The sequence below is a fragment of the Equus quagga genome, chromosome 20 (genome assembly GCF_021613505.1).
Source record: "Equus quagga isolate Etosha38 chromosome 20, UCLA_HA_Equagga_1.0, whole genome shotgun sequence".
Classification (NCBI taxonomy): Eukaryota; Metazoa; Chordata; class Mammalia; order Perissodactyla; family Equidae; genus Equus; species Equus quagga.
The window spans coordinates 42,238,075-42,252,391 of record NC_060286.1 but is presented as its reverse complement, the minus strand read 5'-3'; the positions used below and the strand labels follow the sequence as shown (position 1 = coordinate 42,252,391).

General features: G+C 44.6%; 1 protein-coding gene across 1 annotated transcript in view; it reads right to left on the bottom strand.

Moving 5' to 3' along the window:
* Nucleotides 1-14,317, bottom strand: part of DYNC1H1 (dynein cytoplasmic 1 heavy chain 1) — a 70,135-nt gene that overhangs the window by 33,624 nt on the left and 22,194 nt on the right. The window contains exons 11-29 of the mRNA XM_046647284.1: nucleotides 12,900-13,046; nucleotides 9,998-10,138; nucleotides 9,461-9,637; nucleotides 9,216-9,326; nucleotides 9,012-9,131; nucleotides 8,245-8,484; nucleotides 6,080-6,235; nucleotides 5,824-5,937; nucleotides 5,470-5,580; nucleotides 5,184-5,393; nucleotides 4,863-5,009; nucleotides 4,482-4,648; nucleotides 4,210-4,383; nucleotides 3,450-3,615; nucleotides 3,180-3,368; nucleotides 2,892-3,086; nucleotides 1,931-2,213; nucleotides 1,372-1,472; nucleotides 558-717 (exon numbers count right to left, since the gene is read on the bottom strand). Of these exons, the coding sequence (XP_046503240.1) occupies nucleotides 558-717; nucleotides 1,372-1,472; nucleotides 1,931-2,213; nucleotides 2,892-3,086; nucleotides 3,180-3,368; nucleotides 3,450-3,615; nucleotides 4,210-4,383; nucleotides 4,482-4,648; nucleotides 4,863-5,009; nucleotides 5,184-5,393; nucleotides 5,470-5,580; nucleotides 5,824-5,937; nucleotides 6,080-6,235; nucleotides 8,245-8,484; nucleotides 9,012-9,131; nucleotides 9,216-9,326; nucleotides 9,461-9,637; nucleotides 9,998-10,138; nucleotides 12,900-13,046 (3,109 nt within the window). The remainder of the gene's footprint in view (nucleotides 1-557; nucleotides 718-1,371; nucleotides 1,473-1,930; nucleotides 2,214-2,891; nucleotides 3,087-3,179; nucleotides 3,369-3,449; nucleotides 3,616-4,209; nucleotides 4,384-4,481; nucleotides 4,649-4,862; nucleotides 5,010-5,183; nucleotides 5,394-5,469; nucleotides 5,581-5,823; nucleotides 5,938-6,079; nucleotides 6,236-8,244; nucleotides 8,485-9,011; nucleotides 9,132-9,215; nucleotides 9,327-9,460; nucleotides 9,638-9,997; nucleotides 10,139-12,899; nucleotides 13,047-14,317) is intronic.

The following is a 14,317-nucleotide window of genomic DNA, read 5'->3' as shown; positions in this document are numbered from 1 at the left end:
AATACTGTGTGTCACAGGCTCAGTGCGAGAAAAGAAATGCAGTCCCACAAGAGCTGCATAAATAAAAATGAGTGTTGTGACACAACTGATTGGCTTAGATCATGAGAATTACCCTTTCCTAGGACCACCCCAAAACAAACCCCCCCTGCAACTCTGAACCACTTAGGGAGAAAGTGTGTTCACTCCATAAGACAACATCGAGCACACAGGTATTGCTTTCTCTGAGGCTCCTTTTGTTCTACTTAGGAGGTCTGGCAGATTGTTTGGTGAGACAAGTTACTATTACTATGGCATAAAAACAAACATTATGAATTAAACCACACATAAACTATCCAATATGGATGTGTTTACTTCCCCCAGCACCCCACCCTGCCTCCACCTCACACGCCTGGGCTTTGTGTGGAGAAGGCAGGTGAAGCAGCCCTCGGAACCTCTCAGAACAGGTACCGCTGTCGTGACAGAGGGCTCATTCCCAAAGCTCCATGGAAGAATACTCTACTCTGGCCAAACAAGGGGCTAGGAAGGCTGGCTCTTTTAAAGAAAAAGACAAGTCTTACTCTTATCATAGTTGGGGTTGGAATGCTCTCGTAGCGCTTCCTGAATGCACTGCACCTGCTGCGACACAGCTGAGAGCATCCGCTCCTCCAGGCGGTTGAACTCGTCAAAGCAGCCCCACGCACCCACTTGGCAAAGCCCCACGAAGATTCGCCCCATAGCCTGAAACGAAAGAAAGAAAGAAGCTAAAGACTACCTGCCTCAGTGTTCGCTTGACAGGGCTCAAGTGCCGGCTCAGGCGATAGGTCTGACCTCGGGCAAATCACATCTTGAAACCCACGTCGCTTTATCTTTGAAGTGGGAATGATACCATCTCTCTCCCAAGGTGGTTATGAAGGTGAAATGAGATTCACACGTGACATGAGGGGCCTAGTGCCTACACGCAAATGATGTCATAAGCAATAGTGATTACCAGTGTACAGATGCATCATACTTTTCCTTCCTGTGCCAATGAAATCCTAATGACAAAGCTGTCATTTTTATTCTATTACTTTTTGTTGATTAAAAAACTTTTTCTATAACATTTATTTATTCCCAGACACAGGAACTAACCATTTCAAGATATTACTCTCTAAAAAAAATGATGTTACGCTCAAGTGTTAACTTTGAAAACATGAAGCTCAAGTCAACGTCAAAGCACCTATGCTGGAAACCTCAAACAGTTTAAAATAACACCCGTCCCTGAGGGTCTCAGAAGGCCACAGGAACCCCACTGAGCGAGCAGGCGAACAGCTTTGAGAGAGGTGCAAGCATGGTCTTCCCCACCTGACCCTCTCAGACCATTAGATTTTAGGTGGATCCTGTAAAGCTTCTCACCTGGAAGTCAAATGTCTCATCACAGTTGAAAACTAAAACAAAGCGTCCAAGCTGATGGCCAAGAGCTTTGACAGACTCGGTCTTCCCAGTCCCAGCAGGCCCTAGGATTTGAAGAAAAGCAACCGAGTACTTGAGTCACTACTCGATTAGAAACACATCTTTAGCTTTAAGAGAAAGGCAAAAAGCATTTCATCTAAAAAAATCAAAGCAGATGTAATAAATGCAAACAATTTTAAAGTTTCTAGAATGTAGTAGCCATGTAATTAAGAAATATATTTAAATCATTCACTTAATTTTTTTTCCCTTCTCCCCACAGCCCCCCAGTACATAGTTGTATATTCTAGCTGTAGGTGCTCTGGCTCTGCTATGCAGGATGCCGCCTCAGCATGGCTTGAGTGGCGCTAGGTCCATGCCCAGGATCTGAACCGGCAAAACCCTGGGCCACCAAAGCAGAGCGCTTGAACTTAACCACTTGGCCATGGGGACAGCCCCGCCACTTAGTTTTTCAAACTTTGTTTACTCTCTGACTCCATCTGTCCAGGTTTGTAGAGTGACTTACCAAATGGGGACCCCCCCAGTCTAGCCTCCAAGGCTTGAGTCATCGTCAAGTAACAGCGGTCGGTGAGAGGGGTCTGGACCAGCTTATCCTGAACACCCAGGTACTCAAAGCCATAGTTAAATTTGGCATTTGCCATTTGAATTGACAACTGCTGTAACACATCAGTTTGCTTAGGGTCAAAGTAAAATCGCATCTGGCTGAGCCATTCGAAAGATTTGGCGTTGTCGATCTTGCTTTTGATCAAGGACCTGGTAACATCTCTCTGGTGAACTAACTCTGTAATCTGAAAAAAGAGTCACTTTAAGAGTTTATCCTCAACTCAAATAACACAGTGCATTCTCTAGGTGTGGGGATTATCTGGTAGACTTGAACTGAGGTTCTAGATCCAGGCACAGTGGCTTTTAGAAAGCACTCCAAAATGCAAACTGCAAAAAACTTTTAGGAATGCTATTCATCTAACACAATTAAACAGAATCAAGAGCTGCAGCAAAAACAGAAGAAATAACAAACAAAAGTAAAAACTTTCACTTTAAGTAAACTGCAACTGGCACAAAACGTGATGGGAGAAGAGTTGTCTCCATCCTAACAGTCCATCTCCCACACACCAGGGCGCAAAGCCCAGGAACAAGTGACACTGCCTCAGAGCCATGTGGAGCACAGCCAGGCCTCCCTACACCACCTTAGCTGCCTCTTTGGGAAGAAGATGATAAGAAAGAGTGAAAGAGCCCGATGCAGGCTTAGCATTTCATTTTTACCAGGATGATGTATATATAACTCCTGTGTTCCACCAAGACTATCTTTCAACAGCGACAGAGAGCCAATACCCACCCCAGAGTAAATCAATCTGCCATCTTCTTTTCCCCCTAACACCAATTAGAATATTTTTGAGGCATGATTTAACTGCTTGAGGTGAAGGCAGAAGAGCCTAACTAGTGAAGAATGAGTGGAACACGGGACTAACCAAGTGTTCCAGCTTCCGTCGTCGCAGTGGGGGCTGCTCCATGAGGACCGAGTCAGCCAAAACGTTGAGCGTGACCTCCACATTGCTCAGCACAGAGTGCAAGGGCGCAGCGTCACCGCTTCCACCGATGCTGCTCAGAGCTGTCTCCACATTTTCAGACCAGGCTATCTGGGCTGACAAAACCACAAGCTGGGCCTGAAAGACATAAGACACAGGATCCAAAAGGATCATTGTAGAGATCAGCCTGTGCATTCATTTTTAGACTGTCTCGTTTCTACTCTACATTACCTGATATTTATCAATCCAAGTGATGTAGGTATTTGGGTCAATTGAAGTTGCTTTACCAAAAATCTCCACTTCTGTAACAGACTCAGCAAGAAGTTTAGCCAGCGTGACTCTCATCTCCTTTTCTACCAGTGTGAGCCACTCATTGATTTTGGGATGTTCAGTAATTGACACAGGAGTTTTAAACATAACCTGAAATAAATAAAATTTAAGAATTAAGATGTGCAAAAAGGGGAGAGAAGTTTTCCAAGTGACAAACGTAAATTCAACTACCTCTTCTCCTTCACGGGATGAAATGCCCAAGACAACAGAGTTATCCTCATTTAAGATGATGCTTGAAACTCCAGCAAACATTTTCTTGAAATGTTTCTGTAACTTAGCTACATTCTTGCTGTTTCCAATGATTTCAAGCAAATCTTCATCACCAACAAAATAGAACCTAAAATTAAAGTAGCACTCAAGTTGCTAAAATGTTCTATGCACACAAATAAGGTGAATCAATGCAAAACCTCAAATTGTAGAAGGGAAAATGGATGCACAAGGTGGTGGAAATCTCCAGCCTGAACACAGCTTATATTCACATTTCTTTCAGCCCTCAGCAAAAGATACACACCTATCTAACAAGACACTGAAGAGGAATTCAATGAATTTCACATCATTGACCTTACTTCATGAATTCCTTTTTTAAAAAACCTGTTTGAGTCACACTAAGCAAATCATTCAGAAGAGATGCCACTTAGAAAATAATCAGAGCTAAATATTTAAGAGATGCAAACTGCCTGGGAGGGTGGATGATAATTTAAATGAGGTTTAATAAAGTCATTTACAGTTAAAAATTAAGGATTGTTTGCTATAATTAAGAATTAATGCATGAAAGGGAAACAGTGTTCATTAAATGGACTATTGGTAACAAAACCTTTGATGTCACAAGTGACCAACACACAGCCCAGAAGGGGAGAGGAGGACTGGAGGACAGCACAGCTGAGACCGAACTCCACTGCAGCGCAAATCAGCTATCTCACAACTCCCTCACCTGGGGAAGGATGACCGCTCTCTCTCCAGGTATTCTCCCAGTGCTTTTTGGATCTTTCCTAGCAGGTCTGCCAGTCTCTCCAGAGACCTCTGCACCCCCTGGATGTTCAGAACATCCATAACAAGGGGAGACTTGGATACTTTCTTCATTAGAGCCAGAAACTCCGTGCTGATACTACAATCAAGTGAAGACAAATGTTAGCGTTTGTGTAAAGAGTGCTTACCGACCACATCTAATCTTCAGCTCTTTAGCTCCCTGGCTAGAGGTCATACCTCTGGAACCGCTGGGTTTCCACTGGCAGCAGGTGCTTGATATCCGCACTGCCCGTAAAGATGCCTTCCAAGTAGACCCACCGCCTCTGCACATCGATCCACACGTCAAAGAGAGCCATGATCCGATTCAGTTTGTCTTCCCAGCTCAGGGCATCCTCCTCAAACACCTAATGAGTAGATTGAAGAAAGAGCCCAACTGCTGAACTTTTCACTCACAGATATGCCAAAACTCAATAAAAATGCAAATTAAGATCCCATCAAGTTATTTAACTCAGATTTTAAAAAACAGGCACCTGGGTAACTATTAGTGAAAAGGTATTCTTACAGCGAAGGTGCAGGAGAACGCTCTGGTCAGGGAGGGAGGGTCCCCAGCAACAGTACCTTGTAGTATGGAGAGAGCTTCATGGCGGAGACGCTGTTGATGTGCTCTTTGACCTTGTTGAAGAGGTCATCCCAGCCACGGATCAAGCGACACTTGTTCTGATAGTTAACCAAGTCTAGCTCATAAGTATTCCATACTTCTCTTATCTGAATTGAAACCAGAAAGAGACATGTTATCAATATGTGCGCATTCACCAGCTGTACAAGTGACTAAGTGTTATGGGGACAAAAAGGACCACAGATGAGGCTGTGTTTTCACACGGTCAGATGTGTCATAGCCTGAAACATGACATAAAGGTGGTTGTCAGTCCGATTAGTTACCTGCTTCAAAAATTCTTCCAAAGCCATCTCCCCTTGTGCCACAAGCAGCACATCCTTGACAATAGCTTCATTTTTCTGCAAGTCAACGTCCCAGATTTGGCCAAGGGTTAGCTCAGAAACAACCCAATTGACATGAAGCCTTTTCATCAGCTGTTTCCAGTGGCGATCTTTAAGTGCTTCGGATTTCAACTCGATCACCAGCATGTTGATCTGTGGAGAGAAGCAAAGTCACCCTGTGCAGCTGTGTCTCGAACGGCCTTCCCCGACTGCAGACCGAGTCACCCACCTTCAGGTAGCCTTTCAGCAGCCTCTGCACAAACTCGTAGGATGCATACTGCCGTAATCGAGCAGGAAAGTTTTTCAGCTGGTTCAAGAGGCCATCTAAATTTTGTCGAAGCTGTCAAGAGAAACACAAGATGATACTGTTTGCCAACATTCCCTTAAATGGCAAAATATTTTTAAAAACGGTTTTAGAGGAAATTTTACATTAGTCTGGATGAATAATGTAAAATGACATGCAGGACATTAGGTGACATTTTGTGAACTCACAATAAACTTTTTTCCTTATTTGCCAAGTTTCTAAGTCTATAACCCTTAATACATGAAGATACACAGAAACATATATTTTAACTAGACATACCTTCCGAGGCTGTACTGAAACCCATGGTTGCTCCTTCATCTGATCAATTTGCTCCCAGACCTTAGAAAGTTCTGACCAAACGCCTTTGAGGTCCTGTAATTCTTCTAAAGCCACCTGTGATTAAGAGTAGCAAAGTAGTTAAACTTTGGAAATAGAAATCATCTCCATCTGGCAGGGTCCTTGAGATGGCCCAGGTCAAAGGCAGAGTCAGGACGAGGAGCTGCATCCCTACCCCCTCAGCTTGAGCAGTGCATACCTGGACCCGCTCTTCACTGCCGCTCAGAAGGCCCGTGTCTGTCAATTCCAGCGCCTCCTTGGCCTTGGCACACTTCTCCCGGTCATCCTTCAGCCTGCCAAACTTCCCTTCATATATGGTGAGGGCCTGAAGCGCCTCCTCTGGGCGAAGGTTGCCCTGAAAGCAGGCAAAGTGCAGAGAGTTGCAGTGTCAGGTCTCGGGAGAGATGAGCACTTTGGCTCTAAAATGGGGGAGGAAGCCTGCCAGGCTTCTGCAAATGTGTGATTCCTCAAACACGTCAACATTCGTAAACATCTAACAAGATGTACATACATATGTTACTGAACAGAACTTTCACTTCCACATTTTGACATGATAAAAAATATATGTAAGAAAGATGGAGCACCCTTTGATTCAGTATTGTCTCACTAAATGCCTTGGGAGATGGGAAGAGAAGAGTCAGGACGGACCTAGGCCTGGAGTGGGACACTCCTGATCTGAGCAGACAAGGCTCTGAGGGCTGCCAGCCACGCCCTCCCTAATGTACACAGTTGTTACATCAGTTACTGAGAGAAGAATAAGAAATGAAGCACAATTTTCACTGGAAGTGGCCTCTGTGTCAGCATTAACACTACTGTTTACATACTTCCTTTCCATTTTAATAACTTCAGATAATGACTATACAAAATCTCACAGTTTTCTACAAAAGCAAAATAGCAATTAAAATTTTAACTAGAACACATTAATAGCAAGGCGAGGCAATGAGAGATATTCAAATTTTGGTAATCAGAGTCCTGCTTATTGATCAGTACCCACACCCCTGCTAGAGCTAGCATTCTGCATAACCCACGGTACAGGCATTAGTCAAAGCGAGACCTTCTTACAACAGGGGCCTAAAACCAAAATCAAACACAAAGTAAAACCTTTGGGTTCCGTAGCACAGACAGTGCTGAGGGCATGACGGAGCCCTGGTCATTCGATCGTGGGAGGCTGAATCTGCAACAGGGCCTGGTGTGGGAAACCTACACCCCTAAAGAGGAAACCGGAGTAACACGCAGACTATGTTAACACCCTCCCCTTTTTATTTCTCTATGTTTATGTGTAAGTCTCAATATATAGGATTTGAATTCCATGCACTAAACCAAGTATGCTGTTAGCAACTTGCTTGAGCCTTGCACTCACTATCCCCTCTGCTTGAACACTCCCTCTCGCCACCTGCATGACCCGCCAGCCCCCTCCTTCAGGTCTCCACTTCAACGTCACCTTCCCTGCAAGGCTTTCCCTGACACAGCCATATACCATTAACACTCCTCTTCCATCTGGCCCTCCCGACTCTTCTCCATGGCATATATCACATCTGATTCAAAATACACATTTTCCTCGTTCATCTTTTATTACGGAGTGTAACTCCACGAGGGTAGGGGGTCCTGTCCTCTCTGTTCACTGCTGTATCTCACTGCCTAGGATACACTCAGTGCTTGATAAATACTTGGATGAACCAAAAGGACTGGCTGTGGCAGGTCCTGGGCACAGCAAGGCTTAGTAACTGTAGTGATGATGGCAGAGCCTGCCTCCCCACAGCACAGAGCAGCAGGCACAGTGTGAGGCTTCCTGCGTCCATGAGAAATTAAGCTCTGATTTTTGACTACATTTATGAAAGGGGATAACTTAGGAGAAAAACTTTGTTTTTGCGTGTGTGTGTATGAGGAAGATTTGGTCCTGAGCTAACACCTGTTGCCAATCCTCCTCTTTCCGCTTGAGGAAGACCGGCCCTGAGCTTAACATCTGTGCCAATCTTGCTCTATTTTATATGTGGGACGCTGCCACAGCACAGCTTGATGAGCAGTGCAGGCCCGTGCCCGGGATCCAAATCTGCAAACACGGGCCGCCAAAGCAGAGCACACTGACCTTAACCACTATGCCACTGGGCTGCACCGAGAAAAACTAATTTTTAAAACCATCTCCTGACTAAATTTTGATTGTCATAAGGGGTTCTGGGTAAAAGGTCCAAGTTAGCTTTCAAGGTTTTAAATACACTATCTGAAATACTGCTGTTTTAATCACAAGGAAAAGTCTTCTTTCTTGGAAAGTTAAGCCATAGCAGGGCCTTTTACATCTGAAAGACAAGACACCAAATTACACCGTTGGTTTAGAAGAAACTTCTGGCACACAGTGGGGTGACTCACCGTGACAGGCTTGGTTTTCTCCCAGTCTGTCAGCAGGTCAGTGGTGCGGCTTTCCACAGCCCGGTCCTCCTGCACGATCTTCATTTGCAGGTTTGCTACCTGCTGCTGAATGGCTGAGTCCTTCCGCCGCATGATGTCATTGAAGGCCCCCCATTCTCCCTCGATGTTGTCAATATAAAGCCAGGAAGGCGGGAACTGGAACCTCTGCTTTTCCAGCAAGCGCTGACCATTGCGGTAGAGCTTTGAGAGTTAAAAAATAAATTGACTTTATTCTTCTATAACAGTAATAGAAACTATTGACAGATTCCCACAAAAGAGAAGACACTCTGTGGCTACAGAACAATATCAATACATTTGCTCTTCTCCAGAAACTTTCCATCCTGAGAGACCATGGTCAGAGGGCAGCACGTCCAAGAGCACGCCACGGCTAGTCCACTTACTGTGCTTGGCTACATCCAGATGGCCCTGAACAGGGTCTATGCACCCTGGAGTTGTGCTTCACACCCTCATTCCAAATTATAGAAGGGAAATTCAGGTTTATGACTTGAAGCTCAACAACTAAAGTAAAAATTCTAAAGGACAAAAAGCAGTGGTTCTCAAACCTTGATGTGCCTAAGAATCACCTGCAGAGCCTTTTAAAATGCAGATTCCCAGGATGCACTTTAACGAGCGCAGCACGTGGGTACGATTAGATGATCTATGGCCTGTACCTGAGATACAGTGCCGACAGGGTTGACGGTGGAATTTTACCTATTCACAGAGCTCACCTCAACTTGTTTTTCAAACTGCTTGATCTTCCGTTTCAGGGACTGCACATACGTGATGAAGGTCACCGCATCGGAGGTGCTGGCCGTGTCCACTGAGTGCTGCTCCAACTCCTGCCGAGACTGTTGAGAGAGAGCACAGAATTTTAACACAGAGCCAAGGTTTAGCAGTAGACTGGTTATGCTGGCAGAATCCTGCCTCCTCACCTTTGAGATCTGGGAATGGAATTCTGTCATGTTGGATCCGAGCATTTGCCCAAATTTGCTGAGAACCTCCTTATGCCAGGAGTCATACTTCAAGTTCACCTTAGATTGTACCTGCAGATGAACGAGCATGACAGATCATCAGTCCTTGCATGCTGGAGTGTCTACGCTTCAACTTCACGTTAGTCAAACAGAGACGCTGCCTTTACTGTCACCTTGACGCCTTTCAATAAGACAGCAGAACTCACCTTGCCATAATCTATAACCACTGGTCCAAACTCTTTCTTGGTTTCCGCATTGTCAAAAGTCCCCCTGGCCTTCCTTATCTGAACCAAGAGAGCTTGCCATTTGTTGAGATCTTCCCCAAGTCTGTTGTAGATGTTTTCAGCTTGCATATCCCATAAGCACTGATACTGAAGCCAAACCTGCATACAAAAAAAACGGAGTTAAATAATACAGTTTGGTCTTTTGTAGAAAATTAATACATATTTTCATATTCTCTTAAAAAGGTTCATGTTCTCTCATCACCATTAGAAAAATTCTCACTTCAAATTCTCAGAATTTTCATATCAAAAAAGAAAATGTACTGTTCTCTAAAATGATAGTTAATATCCCAGATGATCTGTCCTACTATTCACTCTTCGCTTTAAAATAAACAAATGTTACCTAGTGAATCGTATTACATATAGTCAAGAGCTTTTAGCTCCATAGTCACCATATCTCATACTCATAAGTGTCTCAACTAGACCACCTGACAGATTTGAATGAAATCAGGAGCTTCTCACCTTGACATACTGCTCGACTTCAGTGACAATGCCCATGACTGCAGAATAGGACTCCTCCAGGGCAACAGGGCCATCTGGCATCCGCGTTAGAGCATTCCGATAGAACTTCTCCTCTTCAGTCAACTCGTAATGTACGCCCACCTATCAAACGAAGCCGGAAGGGAATCCAAGTAGTGTGGACAAAAATGTTAACCTCAGAGTCACCTTTCCCTGAATTAAATGAACTGAAAGAAGAGTGCACGATAAAAATGGCATTTAAGGGATAACATCCACTTACCCCGGCCACAAGTAACCAGAAGCCTACTTCTGTTTAACTCATCAAACCAATAAAAGGAATATCAGATCAATCACAAGCTGCAAAGTGTGGTGTCACTAATGGCACAATGCAAAAACAGTCAAAGAGTGCATGGAGCCCAAGGAGTAGAGGGCACGATGCTGCAGAGCGGAGCCCTCAGAGATCTGAGTCTCCTCTAGAGGGGAAGACTGAAGGCCATGTCTAACAGGACGTGAGAGCACCACGACCAAGTATTTACACCAATGTGGATGATGGAACCGATGACACAGTCATTCATTCGTCTCAACGATTTGAGTGCCTACTGTGCGCCAGGCACCTTTGTAGGTACCAAACAGACAAAAAATCTGCTCATACAGACTTACATTCTATGGGAGGAGAGAGACAATTAAGGAAAATGCTAAATATACAGAATGTACGATGATAAAAAGTAGTATGGAGAAAACTCCTACGGAATACTAGGGAGGAGTGGGTGGGAGGAGGCTGCATTTTAAATGGGGAGGTCAGGGAAAGCCTCACTGAGGAGGTGACATTTGAGCAGAGACCAGAAGAAGGGGAAAGAGGGAGCCATGTGAATATCAGCTATCAGGGATTCCAAGAACAGAGATCCGTAGCGCAAAGGCCCAGAGGCAAGAGTATGCCGGGCATGTTTGAGGAGAGCAAGAATCCAGTGTGGCCAGAGCAGAGGCAGTGAGGGGAGAAGCAGGAGCTGAAGTCAGAGGGGCCACAAGCAGCATATCCCGTGGGGCCCAGCAAGCCACTGTGGGACGTGGGCTTTCATGCTGAGTGAGATGGGAAACCATTAAGGGGCTCTAAAAAGAGCAGTGTCAGGATCAACATACAGTTTAAGACATACTCTGGCTGCGGTGTTGAAAACAGATCTTAAGGAACAAAGGCAGACGCAGAGAGACCAGTGAGGAGAAAATTTTAACAATCAAAGTGAGAGATGATGGTACCTTTGGACAAGGGTGGTAGTGATCAACGTAGTAAGAAACAGATTGGATTAATTTTAAAGATAAAAACAACGGAGTCAAGGATAATGCCATGATTTTTGGCCTGAGTGGGCTGAAGGACAGGACAGGAAAGACGGGGGAAGGAGCAAATCTGAGGGAGGGAGATTGGCACGACACGTTCAGTTTGACACGTGTATCAGACAGTCACGTGGAGATGCCAATGAGGGAGTTGGATAGAGAGGTCGGGAGTTCATGATAAAGGCCAGGCTGGAGATATGAACAGAGAGTTGTCAGCAAATAGCTGGTATTTAAAGGTGACAGACTGGACAAGACATTGAGAGAGTGCATGGCTGAGTAAACACCAAACATTTAGAGGCTGGGGAGAGGGAGCACAAAAGAGGAACCGACAAAGGAGACTGACCAGTGAGGGGCAGGAAAACCAGGAGAGCCAAGCAAAAGAAGTACATCCAGGAGGCAGGAGTGCACACCCCTCTCAAATCCTGCAGCGAACATTCTCAAGGGCTGAGAGCCCACAACAGCAGGGGGAAGCCCCGATGACGGTGGGCAGACAACGCGGCTAGAGTTGTGGGCACATGCCTGGCGGGGAGGGGCCCTGGAGCAGCCGTGCAGACAACTCCTCCAGGTTTGCACCAAGAGGAGCAGAAAAATAAGATGGCTGGAGGGGGACAGGAGTCAAATTTACTTTCCGACAGGAATACTCAGAAGAGAGGGGAGAATTACTGAACAACAAAATAAGAGGGCACGGGATGCTGTGCACAAGAGGGGCTGGCCTTTAGTTTTTCAAATTTGGAGATGAACAAGAGAACAAGGCAAACAGAAACACAGCTGGTTAAAAGCAGGAGAGATAGGATAAGAAACATCCTAAAGACTGCACACAGACTCCCTGAGGGGCAGGAACCAGTATGCACAGATTGGTTCTGATTAGTTGGACGTTGCCAAGTTTTTGGCTAAGCAAGTCTATGGGCAGCAGCTACCTCGAAAAAATCTGAAAAGAACTGAGTTTATGTTCCGAGTTAAGAAAACAGAGATACTTCCTAACAGGACCACTACTTTCTAGAAGAGCCTGTTATAAAAGAGTTTGCAGAAATGTTTACTTGAAAACCACTGGCCCTGTTTGGCAGTAATACTGCCTAGTGGCCAGGGACTAAATGGTCCACAGAAGCACATTAATAAAAGTACATTATATCTGAGATTTGCTTTAAAATAATCTGGTGGTGGAGGCGGGGAAGGGAACAGAAATTGAACAAAATTGGCCGCATGTTGACAAATAAAGTTGAATGCTGTGAGTTCATGAGACTCTCTCTACTGTTGTGTGTGTTTGCAAATTTTCATAATAAAAAGCGAGGGGAAAAAAGCGACAGGAATTAAAATTCCCGAAGAAGTTCACAGAGGGAATTTCTAAGAGACTACTGTGACCAAAGCTGCAAACACAACTATTTGGAAAACCAACTCTTGGAAACAAATGTGAGGTCACCCAAGCTTCCTCTAGCTTTCCGTGAGAATGCTGAGCCTGCAGCCTGGAGTTTGAAAAGACTCGTCGCAAGCTTGTTTAAAGAGACACGGTGGAGAGGTGGGGTCCCACAGCCTAGGGCAGCCCTGGTCAGAAGGCCATGCTGCAAGTCCCGGGAAGGCTCACCTGGTACCTCTGACTCTGGATTCTGGGGAGAGACAGCACAACCATCTTCCAGGCAAACATCTCCTGATACAGCTTGTACCTGCACTCTTCAATTGGTGGATTCAGATAGATGACCTGATTGGTTATTCTTAGCTCATGAACGACATTCTGCATAAGAGAGATTTCATCTATTACTCAGCAATCTATTTCGAACAAATAGCTTGGATATATGACACTTTTCTAAATTACTAAACTAATTCAGTCTGAACCACAAGGTCGGTGACTTTATTTCTAGACCTGCTCTTCTGCTAATTCATGTTGGTGGTCTGTGGCCCTCCCCAAAGGACTGTAAGAAGTCAGGGGGCACACATTGCCTAGGTTCCTCCTGGGTCCCCTGCACCTGCGTGTGAAACATACAACAGGTGTGCAGCGAAGCCCCAGTGATTTGATGTGCACGATGATCTCTTGATGTGATGACCTTGAGGCCTGAGAGACCAGTGACACAAGGCTGGCGGTGGCTGGCAGACATAAGCCACACTAATGTAGGTTTACAAGCTGAGCGAAGTCTGTGCCACCTGCCGGTGCTTAAAGCTACCCAGGATCTCCAACTCAGTCTCCACCACAGAACTGTGTCAACACAGACCACTCACTCACTTTTCTGCATCTCAGTCTCTAAAAAGTTTGCTCTGGGGATAAATATCTGAAATACTCAAAAGTAAAAACATTTTTCAAGCTTTAAGAGAAAAAAATGAAAAGATAAAGTCTGGGTAGAAACAGAAAAAGCCAGTTGTTTCTCCTAGCACAAAGTTTTCACTTGCACAGTTCCCTCAGGCTTCTGTTTTGTGAGACTTTTTTATTGATAAATATCACACAAGTACTGTGAACTACATAAGACATATGCACAGCTTAATGATACTGTAAGGTGGACACCTTGACAATCACCGCCCATGTCAGGACACAGGACCTATTTGCAGAGTTTGAATGAACAGAATTACCGAGTCTTCTAGAAAGCCTGTTAGGCTCCAGTTCACCCCTCCTTCACACAGATGGGAAATAGGTGGCTTGGAGACAAAGACTGCTGTCCAATGTATTGCCCACTGTACTACTGCAGTCTTCCATGAGACTTCCATTTAGATTTTTACGAAAATAGTCACATCTTAGTGTAACAGTCCTAACTTTTACTTCTAGATTATATTCGGTGCTTGAGATCATTTCTTACACATTTGTTCAGTAAGCAGAGACTTGTTTTTCCAGTGTAGGTTTTTTCCTAAAATTTATCTTTCATTTTTAAAAAGCTCCTGTTTTTGAAATTATTTTAGATTTATAGGAGAATTACAAATAAAGTATGCAAAGTTTCCATATACACTTCACCAGCTTCCTCTAACATTAACATCTAACATGGTGCAATTATCAAAACAAAAAAATTAACACTGGGACAA